Source organism: Budorcas taxicolor, chromosome 10 (genome assembly GCF_023091745.1).
Source record: "Budorcas taxicolor isolate Tak-1 chromosome 10, Takin1.1, whole genome shotgun sequence".
In the NCBI taxonomy this organism is placed as follows: Eukaryota; Metazoa; Chordata; class Mammalia; order Artiodactyla; family Bovidae; genus Budorcas; species Budorcas taxicolor.
This window is the reverse complement of record NC_068919.1, coordinates 49,463,940-49,477,102: the sequence shown is the minus strand read 5'-3', so window position 1 is coordinate 49,477,102 and position 13,163 is coordinate 49,463,940. Positions and strand designations below refer to the sequence as shown.

The following is a 13,163-nucleotide window of genomic DNA, read 5'->3' as shown; positions in this document are numbered from 1 at the left end:
GGTATAGGTGGCTATTTTTCTCTTGGCTTATCTGCATTTTCTACATTTATCTACAATGGATATGTTCTGTTTTGGTAATCCCAAAAGCAAAATGATGAGTTATTTTTAAAACTAAGGAACCCGTTTGGTGGCTCCCAGGGCTGGGCAGGCAGCACGCACCTTGAACCTCCTGTCGTACTTGGTCACTGTGTCTGCAAAATCGATCTTCTCCCTCTTGCCCACAAACTGCTGGAGTTCCGGGTGCTCCTCCATCCCAATGTAGTCCCCAATGAAGTTCCTGTTAATACTGTTTCTCCGTCTCTCCTTCTTATTCAACAGAAGGTTGGAGGCTGCAGTTCCCAAAAGGGCAGAGAAGGGAGAAGGATCAGTTCCCTACAAGGAGGAAAATGCTCCGTGTGGAAAGACACAGAGAGACTCCTAATGAATGCAAGGCTGCAATGCTCAGTATGTGCAAAGTACAATGAACTTGTAACTTCATCTAAGCTCAAAAATATTCTTGAGATTTGGTAAATGAATGAAATAAAATGACTATAATACCCTCTTCTCTCATTTGGACATATTTCTTCCGGGCCACGAATTTCCTCCATGATTTCTGTATCACTCGAGCATACCCATCGTACTTTCGCTCCCTCATTTCTTCTAGAAGAAAGAGCTGTGAAAAGAGAGAAGACAAGTGTGAGTCAGTTCACAGGACCTGAACATTACTTTCTTGGATATTTCAAGGACACTCAGTTTAGTCAAGGACACAATGGGAAGCAGCTTCTCAGACTCATAAACAAAGGTGAAAAAAATGTATTGCTTATGGTCACTATAACTTTTACATGTAAATATACAGAGACGAGATATTTTAAAAGCTAGTTCCTTTCCGGTTGCTGGGTCTCTGCCGTTGCACGCAGGCCTTCTCTGGCCGTGCTGAGCGGGGCTACTCCTCCGTGCAGTGCACGTGCTTCTCGTTGTGGTGGCTTCTCCTATCGTGGAGCGTGGGCTCCAGGCACACAGGGCCAGTGGTTGTGGCACATGGGCTTAGCTGCTCCACAGCATGTGGGCTCTTCCTGGATCAGGGATCAAACCCACATCCCCTGCACTGGCAGGTGGATTCTCATCCACTGTACCACCACATAAGTCCTTATATATATTTTTCTACTAAAAAAACATGGTGGAAAATAGCTGGATCTGAGTGTATTCAGTCGGACCTTAATGATGGTGTCTGCCCTACCTTGTTCCTAACCTCTGTAAGAATCAAATGAGTGATTCAACACACACCCATTTATTTCCCACCTTGATCCAAAGAGGACATTAAGTGGCTAGATCAAATGAGCTCACGGAGGCAGCTTTTAGTGCTGCAATATAAGCCTCGTACTAGAATTTTCCAGCTTTTGCAGAAAGCTCGTGCTGCTGTGGAAGGAGGGCTGCCCAACTTTTGGTTCCATGAAAGTACAGACTTCCTGCCTCACAGAAATCCATAGGGAGTCATTGGGCAGAGGATAATAACCAGTGATTGGAGCTGGACTTCTGATGTGTTAATAAGGACTTGGATTCACCAAGAGGGGCTGAGGCTGATTTGGTTAAGGGCTCATGTCAGACACTGGCAGGTCTTGAGACTCAGGTCATCTTAACGATGAATACTGTTGTACATGACTCACCAAAGCTCTAGAGTGACGAAGACACCAGCAAACAGCTGTAATGCCCACAATGGATCAGGAATCATTCTAGATGCTTTACACACATTACTTCATTCAACCACTCAGCAACTACATGTACCGCGTATTTGCATTATCTCCAACTTAAAGAGAAGAACATCAGTACTAAGACTGGGCGGAGCTGGAAAGTGAACCGAGGCCTTTCAGGTTCTGCCAGGCTCCTCCTCACTTGGACATAGAATCATCTGCTTCTAATCAACTCGTAAAATGGTGGCAAACTCTCATTCACCTAGGAAGTAGTTTACATGACTCTCTAGGAATAAAAAACAGACCAATAAAAACCCAAAGTAATGATGACGGATGTCTATGTAAAAACATTCCAGAACTAAACAAGCAAATTTGGTTTGAAGGCAGCTGGGCTTGATTTGTTGTCTCGGTTTATCTGGGTTTGTACCCTGGAGCAAGTGATCTCTCCTCCTGACATTCAAGTTCTCCTTCTCACAGCTCTACCTCAAACTCAACGTATCAAGAGAGGGGCACTTCATTCCACAGCCATCAGTGCCAAACAATAAACAAAGGTGCATATTTCAAGAACAAAAGATTTTTTCAACAACTGGCCAGAATGTTTAAAAATCTGAGCCCAGCAGTTGCCTGGAAGATTATCCATTGGTGTTTTCTTTTCTGTGTTGGGTTTCTGAGTAAGTCTTGTTTTCTTCTTCTTTCCCAGAACTATTTTGAGAGCGTCATAGAAAATATACTTGTGACTCAGAAAGGATGAAGAGTCAACCAATTCCCAACTTCCTATAGACCAGTTCAAAGACGAGCTGGTTTTTAGGTTCTTTCCAAAAGCCATAGGGGTTAGAAATCAGGGAGGTTCAAGAAGAAAGAGAGAGAAAGGGAGAAGAAGAGAGAAAAGCAAAAACCACGGACACACATAACAAAACCAAAGCAAACTCTCTCATGCCTAATGTGGGTTCTCAAAGCAAACGGGTTATTTTGTAAATTCAGCACATTTAGTATAAAAGTTAAAGCAAAATCACAGGTTAGATTTTTAAAAACCTTTTTTTTGGCCATGTCTTTCTTGCGCCATGTAGGATCTTAGTTCCCCAACCAGGGATGGAACTCATGCCCCCCGCAGTGGAAGCGTGGAGTCTTAACCAATGGACTGCCAGGGAAGTCCCTAAAAAACAATTTTTGTAAAAGTGTTTGCAATGTCAGGGCTAGAAACGGATGGAAGAGCAATGCGGGGAGGGGACAGAGTAGTAATGATGGGTGTGTGTGTGTGTGTGTGTGTGTGTGTGTGTGTGTGTGTGAAAAAATGGGGGAGAGGAAGAGTCAAGTGAAGGTAAAAATGCAACTGAGAGGAAAACATGGAAAAGAAAAACCAAAAATAAATCTTGATTTGAAAGTAAAATCTCAAAGCTCTACTGAATCAGGAAAAAAAAAAGCATGAAAAACATTGAGGCTGTTTCTGTGAAAATTCAGCAAGTCGAAAAAGTAAAAACAGAGGAGAGGGTATAAAACAGAAGAGTTCTCCATTGTACCGATAAATCACTCCAGCCCGTTTTAGAAAGAACAGGAACTGTTCTGTGGGTTGCTTAATGGTGTATGACACAACATTTTCATTTTATATTTGGAAATGAAATTGCTGTGAAGCTACAAATATCTCAAAGTGGAAAATGCTACCACAAACTTTTCATATGGGTTCTATCGATGTGTGCCACTTATTATTTAACAGCCTTTAAAGTAATTCAGTTACAATTATTAGCATTTCTGATCTCAGGATGATCCTGGGAGGCAGGCAGAATAGCAGTGATGGGGCCCCTTCTAGTGGAGAAAACGCATGGCAGGACCAGAATCTGCCTAGAGTCAAGGGTTTCCGTTATGACCAACACTGCAGGTTCTCTTGGTGATATGGTGACTACTTTTGCCAAATTCACCACCAACTCTTTTTTTTTTTTTTGGCTACTCCACATGTCATGCAGGATCTTAGTTCCCCAACCAGGGATCGAAACTGTGCCCCACTGCGGTGGAAGCAAAGAGCCCTAACGACTGAACCAGCAGGGAAGTCTGTCTCCATAGACTCTTGAAAATAGTCTTGTGATTATTACAGGAACCTCAAGAAATGGTGACACCCACCCCCATTAGTTCCAGCAGTTTCTCCAGCTTGAAAATTGTCTTCATTTTTAAGCTGAAATTGTCTTCATTCCACAGCCCCAGAGCTATGGGGCAGAAGGACTGAGGGGCTGTGTTGGGTTCCTGCTCAAACTGAGAACTTCCTGTGAACAATCATTCAGCTCAGGGTGATCACATGCTCCACAGGAAAGATTAAGAAGTTCCACTAAATTAATCTGTGGAAGTCTGATAAGTTTGTAAATTGTAAAACCTTTGTGTTTTGAGTTCCTTACTGGTAAATATCTGTATCCTTTAAGACTGGAGATTTCGCCTTCTATCTGTTGGTCTCCTCAAAGTCCTTTCTGGGCTTCCTCACGGTCTTCAAAGTACAGTCCTGGGAATTCTCACTCCCAGGCTCTGCTCCGCCTTTGTGTGACATGCTTTCTTTGGTGTCAGCCAGGTGAGGATGTAGGTTAACCCAAGCCTCCTTTCTGGGCAAAGAAGTACCTATTAGCTGAGACACTACTGGACACTGAAAATAACTGCTGGGCACCTCCTCTGAGCCACTTTCCTCCTGAAGCTCTGAGTACACAAAGGCTCATAAACAGACCCTGACCTCAAGGCAATGACCACCTAGAATGGGAGGGATAAGTACTAAAGAAAGCTCTTGTGATGATAGTTTTGTATCCAAGCTGAGGACTCCAAAGGTGCTAGGGTGTGGGGCATGAACCACACAGACTCGGAGTAGCGGAAAGCCTTCTTTGAGGAACTGACATTTAAGACATGAAGCACAGGAGAAGTAAAGAAACCAGCCTCGCTGTGTGGAGGGGGCTGAGAGGGGGGCCGCAGGGAGAGGCGTGGCAGGGGAAAACTCACAGATTCGGGGGCTTTGATGAACACTTTGCTCTTCCCTAGCTGGAACTGGTCACTGTCCATGTTGACGGACTGCAGCAAGTGCAGGACGCCTTGTTTCTCATCCCCCTTCCATGAGGGCCACGTGGCTTTTGTCAGGATGGCATACCTGTGAGGAAAACAGGGAGAGAAGGATCAGGCTTGGCCTGGACGCCCCCAAAAGGCACCCGGTGCTGCTGGAGTCCTAGCCATCCCCTTGCCTCCCTTCCGAGGCTCAGGCGTAGACCTTGACAACTGCAAAAACCCACTGGGTCTGGTAGGCCCATTTCAGAGCCGCCACCTACTCTTTCCTTCTCCAACTGTTTCCATGCTAACGCCCTGGAGAAAATCTGCTTTTCCTTTCTACCACTGTCTAAAAATAGCATCGCTGAAGGTCACCAACGACACCCTTCTGGCAAAATCAAATGGTCTTTTCTCAACACTGATTTCCCCTGATTTCTTGGGAGCACTTAACAGTCAATGTGAAGAGTTTTATGGAGCTCCCCATAAGCAGCTGTTATGATTACGATGGATCGGCTTTCACCTGTGGAGCTCTCTGCATCTTGAGTCAGGAGGCCCTGGTGACTGGTCCTCAGCTTTCTCCAGTCTCATTTCTGCTTTCTCTGGCTCACCCCACTCCTGGGAGGATGGCCTCCTCTTCCTGCACACAGTCCCTCTTCAGAGGCTTCGCCCATGCTATTCTCTCTGGCAGATGTGCTGGTCTCCAAACCCCTCAGAGGGCTGGCTCCTACTCAGCGGTCGGGGTGTAGCGGGGAGGGTCCGGACTTCAACGACGCTTCCATAGAAACCTTTTTGGACAACCCACGCAAAAACTGTCCCCTTTGCTATTTTCTCTCATAGAAAATAATATTTTGCCTTCAGAGTATATATCAATTTGTAATGATAGTCATGTCTGTACCTATTTGGGTAATTTATGCCACCCCCATGGGGATAGGAGCCACGAGGGGATGTCATATCTGTGGGGCTCACCCCACACATCTGGCACCTGATACAATGCCAGGAACACGGCAGGAAAGAGTAACCTGTTGTAATTAAAGGGTGTTCTCTGCATCAGGTGTTGTTCTTGGTGCAGTAGATTCCTTTATCTCTATAGCAACCTCAGTCAGCTGGTTTTCCCATTTTGCAAAACAGGAAAGAGAGGAAAATAGAGAACTACCCAAGGCTACTGAGCTAGCAGACGTCAGAGCTGGGATTTGAACCCCAAGCTGTTTCTTTCATCACAGCAGTACATACAAGACATGGATTAGTATGCGTGTAAACCTTTCCTTCACAGATGACACAGTCTACTACATATGTCTATGTTAGAAACATGATAATTACATAGTGAAAGTGAAAGTTGTTCAGTCCTGTCCGACTCTTTGCGACCTGATGGACTGTACAGTCCATGCAATTCTCCAGGCAAGAATACTGGCGTGGGTAGCCTTTCCCTTCTCCAGTAGATCTTCCTGACCCAGGAATTGAACCAGGGTCTCCTGCATTGCAGGCAGATTCTTTACCAACTGAGCTATGAGGGAAGCCCTATTATATAAGAGGCTAACCTAATAGGGGAGACAGAAGCCCTATTATATAAGAGGCTAACCTAATAGGGGAGACAGAAGCCTACTACAGACTCGAGGTGGAAGGGAGAGAAGGATGGCGGGAAGGAGGGGAAATTAGAGGAGAGTATGGGTGAGGAACTGGAGGGTGTGTTCTATGTGCAGGCACATCTGGAAGATGAGCAATGAATGGGCCCAGGCCACTAAAGAAGCCCCCCTCCTCCTCTGTTCCCAGAAGCTACTACGAGGAGTAGACTCACTAACGGCATCAAAGGGAGAAGGGAACCTTGACAAGGAGAGTGGCTCTGCCTTCAGGATCCTGGGCTCTTTAAGAGGATACAACCAGGCACATCACGCGCACAGAGCCGGCTGGTTGGGACTAAGGGGATTCTAGGGACCCTCTCTGCTCCTCCTAAATATCCACGTTCTGCCTGATAATATAAATTTCCTTGAGAAGCAAATCCTGCTGCTGCTGCTGCTGCTAAGTCGCTTCGGTCGTGTCCGACTCTGTGTGACCCCACAGACGGCAGCCCACCAGGCTCCCCCATCCCTGGGATTCTCCAGGCAAGAACACTGGAGTGGGTTGCCATTTCCTTCTCCAATGCATGAAAGTAAAAAGTGAAAGTCAAGTCGCTCAGTTGTGTCCAACTCTTAGCGACCCCATGGACTGCAGCCTACCAGGCTCCTCCATCCACGGGATTTTCCAGGCAAGAATACTGGAGTGGGGTGCCATTGCCTTCTCCTACTGTATGTAAAATAGATAATCAACAAGGGTCTACTGTATAGCACAGGGAACTCTACTCAATACTCTGCAATAACCTATATGGGATAAGCATAGCTGAATCACCTTGCTGTACACCTGAAATTAAAACAACATTGTAAATCGACTATACCCTAACATAAAATAAAAATTAAAATAAATATATAATTTTAAAAGTGTTTTCATCTGGTATAATTAAAAATGAAAAAGTTTACTGACTGGTTTTAAAAAAATTACATGATGGAGTATGTTCAACACAACCTTTAAATTCAGAGTGTTGTTAGGGACAATTTAATCACACAAGGCCTCTGATAATTCAGTGCACACCCGATGAGAGGCTTCCAAGAAACACTAAGAGAACTTCCCTGGTTGTCCAGTGATTAAGACTCCAAGATCCCAATGCATGGGGCGTGGGTTTGATCCTTGGTCTGGCAATTAAAATCATGCACGCTGCAAGGCACAGCCAAAAAAAAAAAAGAACAAAAGATACACTAAGAATTCCTTTGATTCTGAGATACTGTGGGGCCAAGATGCCTGTAATTCACAAAAAGAAGGGCCTGCAAGGTCCAGTGAGGAAGGTGAATAAATTCCCCTTAAAAGGCTCAGTAGAATTTCAGGTACGTATAAAGTCCTTGGTGGAGTTTTGGGGTATGGTCTGGAAAACTGTCATCAAAATCCAGAATATGGCTCTGCTGCTGCTGCTGCTAAGTCGCTTCAGTCGTGTCCGACTCTGTGCGACCCCATAGATGGCAGCCCACCAGGCTCCCCCATCCTTGGGATTCTCCAGGCAAGAACACTGGAGTGGGTTGCCATTTCCTTCTCCAAGGCGTGAAAGTGAAAAGTGAAAGTGAATTCACTCAGTGATGTCCGACCCTCAGTGACCCCATGGACTACAGCCTACCAGGCTCCTCCGTCCATGGGATTTTCCAGGCAAGAGTACTGGAGTGGGGTGCCATTGCCTTCTCCATATGGCTCTAGATCATAAAATTTCTCTGATAGATTAATGTGAATTCTCCTATTCACTAATTAGAGATAAAAAGCTTAAAAAAGAAAATGTCTACCTGAAGCCACATAGTAGCCTGAGTACATTTCTTACATGGCATAATAAAGTCGGCTACACCAATTAAGCCTCATAGAAATGACTGACAGCAGAGATGCTACTGGGGGATCTCAGTGGTGAAGAAGTAGTAATGTGTCTGCAATCTAAAGGGAGGAGAAAGAAAGCTCATGCAGGGTATGGGTGCAAAGGGAAAGAGCAGACCAACAAGGTGACACGTTTCTTCTAAGAGTGTGATTTTGCTTGGCTTGATTTAATCCAATCAAAATGATAAACCAAAGTATTTTTATTGTGCAACTACAAATAGGTACCTCTTTGCAATTCACATCAATCCCCTATTAAAATAATACTGTATTTCTCTCTCTCTTGTTTTAATAGTACGGAACTTGGTTTCCAGAGACTTTTTCTTCTCCTTTTTCCTGACAAGACCTATAAGAGTTTGGGTCTGGGTAAGACATGGGAATTGCCTGTCCCTTTGACCATGGACCACTTGTGGTGGTTCCCTTTGCTTTTAGGAAGACTGCCAGCATTCTCCTCACTTCCTTAGAGACCAGAGCATAATTCTAGTACAAGGTTCTCTCACTATGTAAGTACACCCAGTTCAGTCATGTTTCTCCAGGACATACTGGTAGGAATGGGTTCACAAGGCAATGGGATGCTGCCTAATAGGTGCCTATGATAATTTTGCAGAGATGAGCCTAATGACTTACACCCCTTTCATCAAGTGGTTTCAACTTAAGACCAATATTTCATCCCAGGGCCTTTGCACTGGCTGTTGTCACTGCCTAGATTTCCCTTCCTTGCCCCTAGGCTGCAAGGCTCCTTTAAAATCTTTTAAAATGTATTTTTGGTTGTGCGAGGTCTTTGTTGCTGCTCACAAGCTTTCTCTGGTTGTAGCAAGTAGCGGCTGCTCTCTAGGTATGGTGCGCAGGCTTCTCATTGTGGTGGCTTCTCTAGTTGGGGAACACAGGCTCTAGGGTGAACGGGCTTGTGTAGTTGCGGCACATGGGCTCCCAAGCATGAGCTCAGTAGCTGTAGCCCACAAGTTTAGTTGCTCTGAGGCATGTGGGATCTTCCTGAACTGGGGATTGAACTTGTGTCCCCTGCACTGGCAGGTGGATTCTTAACCACTGCACCACCAGGGAAGTCCTGCAATGCTTCTTGTAATTGCCCAGATGACCAATCCAGTGGTTCCTCCCCAGAGGAAACACAGCCCAAACTTGTGACCTCCAGCTTCTGATACTTGGATTTAAGGATGTGTCTGACCCCCAAGGACACTAAAAAGTCCTGGGAGCCAACAGGACAGTCGCTACACTCCGTGCTTGAGATAATAAAGGTATAAACTGATTCACTTACTCACAGTGGATCACAGGATGAGAACGTGACTGTCAGACTCTGGACAAATCCTGTTACAATCCCAGACTCATACACCTTATGGAAAACAGCACTGTCTCTGGAAAAATATTCCTTGCCCACTGACAGATATATGGCCTTGTAGCCATTTTTGAGTAGGAGACTAAACACATACTTTATACTGAAAAACAAGTTTTCTTTCTGAACTCTGTATTATCCTCCCAGTACTTTCAAATCAAAACAAAACAAAAAATATGACAACATCAAGAGTCTGCTTTGTGTAAGACGGGGAAGCCCGTCTGTCTCTTCTAAAAGGAAAAGCCCACAGCAGGAGCGCTGAGCAGGAAGGCATCTAAGGATAAAATCATTTCAGAAAAAGACGCTCGACACAAAGGGCATAACAGATACGCACTAAACGCTGACTCTGGAAGGCACACAAGAAAGCACCACTTGTGCAGCCATGCAGCTAGCCTGGTACCTGAGAGAGGTCCGGATATTAGATCCAGGTCATGTCACAGCTCATTTAAGGAGCTGCTGCAAACAAGTAACGCAGCCTGCTCAGGGCACCCCAGACAATCTGGCCGAGAGCATGGACTTCCTGCTCCCCACAGAGTGGCGGAGCTCACAGCACTGCCGATGGAAGTCAGGTTTGTCAGACTGTTTTTAAATAATATGGAAGGAAGGGATCGGTTTCTTAAAAGAAAAAAAAAGTTTAAGGTAAAAAAAAAAAATCGGATCCATTTTCAATAGCAATGTCAATTAGAGAGAATCTGAAAATATCGGATAAAGAGTTTTTAAGCACAGGAACTTCCCTGGTGGCTCAGTGGTAAAGAATTTGCCTGCCAATGCAGGGGACACGGGTTCGATCCCTGCTCCAGGAAGATCCCACACGCTGCAGAGCAACCATGACCGTGTGATACAACTGTGGAGCCGGTGCGCTAGAGCTGGTGAGCCACGACTCCTGAGCCCATGGGTTACCACCACCAAGGCCTGCACACCTGGATTCTGCGTTCTGCAAAAACACAACCGCTAGGAGAAGCCCGTGCACCACAGCAAAGCGTAGCCCCACTCTCTGTAACTAGAGAAAGCCTGTGCAAAGCAACAAAGACCCAGGGCAGCCGAAAATGGATCAATGTTAAAAAAGAACTTTACATAAAAAAGAAAAAGTTTTTTAAGTCTAGAAAAAATATTGAAGGAGAATAATACTAGAAACATTTTGGAATTGTTGAGGGCAAGCCTTTTGAAATTAAAGCAAGTCAGAGGAAATACTTCTTATTCACTATGTTCTGTATTTAACTTTCTTCCCTCTTAATTAAAAAAGGATATTTTCAAAGAAGTGCAGTTCTGCGAAGAACCTTAATGATAATCTAAGCCACGGTTCTCTCAACTGACTTTGTCTCCCCAGGCCACATGGGGCAATGTCCGGATACAGTTTTGAGTGTCACAACTAGGGGAAAATAAGGGTGGGATGGAGGCGTTGCTGGTACTACTGGCATCTAGTAGGTAGAAGCCAAGAAGGTTGCTAAACATCCTACAATGTCCAGGACAGCCTCACACGAGGACTCATCTAAACCAAAATGTCAATAGCTGAGGTTGAGAAATCCTGTCCTAAGCTAGTGCCGGCCATCTGTTTAAAGAAGAGCAAAGTCTTTCATAATTAACATCTCAGGTGTTGGTCAGCAAATGGATACTGCTACAGTGAGGCAAGAGCACTCCAAATTTATTTTCTAATCTTCCTAAAGACTTCTTTTCACATTGCTGTGTTTACGCTAGAGATGTAGTGGGCCTTTTAAATCAGAGAGCCCTGATGGTGAATTTTATTCCTAGTTTAATCAGCCTCCAAAATCATCAGCAATCTTGAATGTGTGGGGAGAAAAATCAATGAAGTTTTACTGTACAGAACGATCCACCCTTTGGCCAAGCCTCTCCTGACCTTCCACATCAATGACCTTCCACAGATGATGACCCACACTGATAAGCGGTAGATTAGCCATCCCTATCTCCCAGCAGAAGAAACAACATCCTCAAAGGGAAAGCTACTCTATTAGAAATACTGGATCTCAAAGATGGCAATTAAGTTCTTCTCCTTCCTAAACCTCTTTGTCACATAAAATCTGAATTAAAAAATGTTCTTATATCCTGGTCTTGTATCATATACCAGGAAGACATAATTATTTTCTGATTAAAACAGTAAATATGGCTTCCTTCTTTCATAAAGGAAATTAAATAAATGTAGAACATCAGTGAAACTCCACTAATTTAGAATCACTAGAGAAATTAGAATCATGTAGTATTTTAAGAACACTGCAATTTTATCCTTTTTAAAAACAACACAAAGTAAGAACAATTTAGCACAGATCTTGCCAAATGTACTTTAATAGAAATATAAAAATCAGTTTAACTTTACGTTTGGACAAAAAATTTGAGGTTAAATACCTTAAGCTATTAAATATTTTTCTGAAATTGTCTCCACACTACTAATTTGCTCAGTCAGTTAAATGTCAGTCTCTCCCCATGTCACAGTTACCATGAATTTCTGAACTGATGTATCACTCTCAACAGACAAAATATTTGATTTTACTTAAAATAAATGATGCTTTAAAATGATTTATTCACAATAAATGATGCTAAAAAGAATTGTTATAACTTAATACTAGAAAGACAAGTAATTTAAAAGTGATCAGAGGACTGGACAGACATTTCTCTAACGGATAATAAGCACATGGAAAGATACTCAGCAATATCTTCCATTAGGGAAGTACAAATCAAAACCACAGTGAGAAACTACTTCATACCAACTGGGATGGCTAGAACCAAAAAGCTGGATGATAACAAATGTTGGCAAGGATGCACATAAACTGGAACCCTCAAACACTGTTGGTGGGGATGTTAAACGGTACAGCCGCTTGTAAAACATAGAGCAGTTCGTCAAAAAGGTTAAACATAATTACCATTTGATCTGGCAATGCCAGAAATAAAAACATATGCCTACATAAAAATGTGTATGTGAGCACTGATAGACACATTATTTGTTATTCATAAGAGCCAAATGTGATGTCTATCACAGCATTGTTGGATATACAACTCTATGAATATATTAAAAGCCACTGAACTGTATACTTCAAATGAGTGAACTGTATGATATGAGAATTATATCTCAATAAGCCTGTTTAAAACATAAGAGTCCCAAGTCACCAGTCTTACCTCTGCAGGAATTTTTGAAAGACACGCCGATAGGCGTAACCAGCTCTCCTCACTCGAATGTTCTCTTTGAGGCCCAGGTATTCTACTTGATGCTTTACCCTATAAAGGAGAGAGGGAGCCAGGATGGGACTGGATAATCTTTTCACCCTATTCTCCTACCCACTATACCCACAAACTCGCAATTCCACATTTCAGGGACGCATATTAAAAAAGATTATAAATTATAATAATCTGAGTCTGAGCTGGCCCTCAGGTTATACAATATCCACACATATCTGGTAAACCAAAGGGGTAGAAACCTGAGTCAGGAAAATAATTTTCCTTTTTCCCATCCTCCAAATCCCAAACTCACCATCGACCTTTTCTCCATTAAGGAAATTACACATGATGCTGTCAATTAGAGATATCTGCTCATTTTAAGTCTTTTACACAAATACTGGCTACACCCCAAGCTTTGAAGCAGGGAATGCATCACCCATTGATTCAAGAAGAAATGTTCCTTCCTCATGAATCACATGGAAAACAATGCATCTTGCGTGAAAGCATTGCTCCATTCATTACAACTTCCGTCATTAGGAAATTTTTGT

The 13,163-nt window shown here is 43.6% G+C and overlaps 1 protein-coding gene across 1 annotated transcript in view; it reads right to left on the bottom strand.

Moving 5' to 3' along the window:
* MYO1E (myosin IE) overlaps nucleotides 1-13,163 on the bottom strand; it is a 214,186-nt gene that overhangs the window by 36,503 nt on the left and 164,520 nt on the right. The window contains exons 18-21 of the mRNA XM_052646372.1: nucleotides 12,577-12,675; nucleotides 4,632-4,776; nucleotides 538-652; nucleotides 160-329 (exon numbers count right to left, since the gene is read on the bottom strand). Coding sequence (XP_052502332.1) covers nucleotides 160-329; nucleotides 538-652; nucleotides 4,632-4,776; nucleotides 12,577-12,675 — 529 coding nt within the window. The remainder of the gene's footprint in view (nucleotides 1-159; nucleotides 330-537; nucleotides 653-4,631; nucleotides 4,777-12,576; nucleotides 12,676-13,163) is intronic.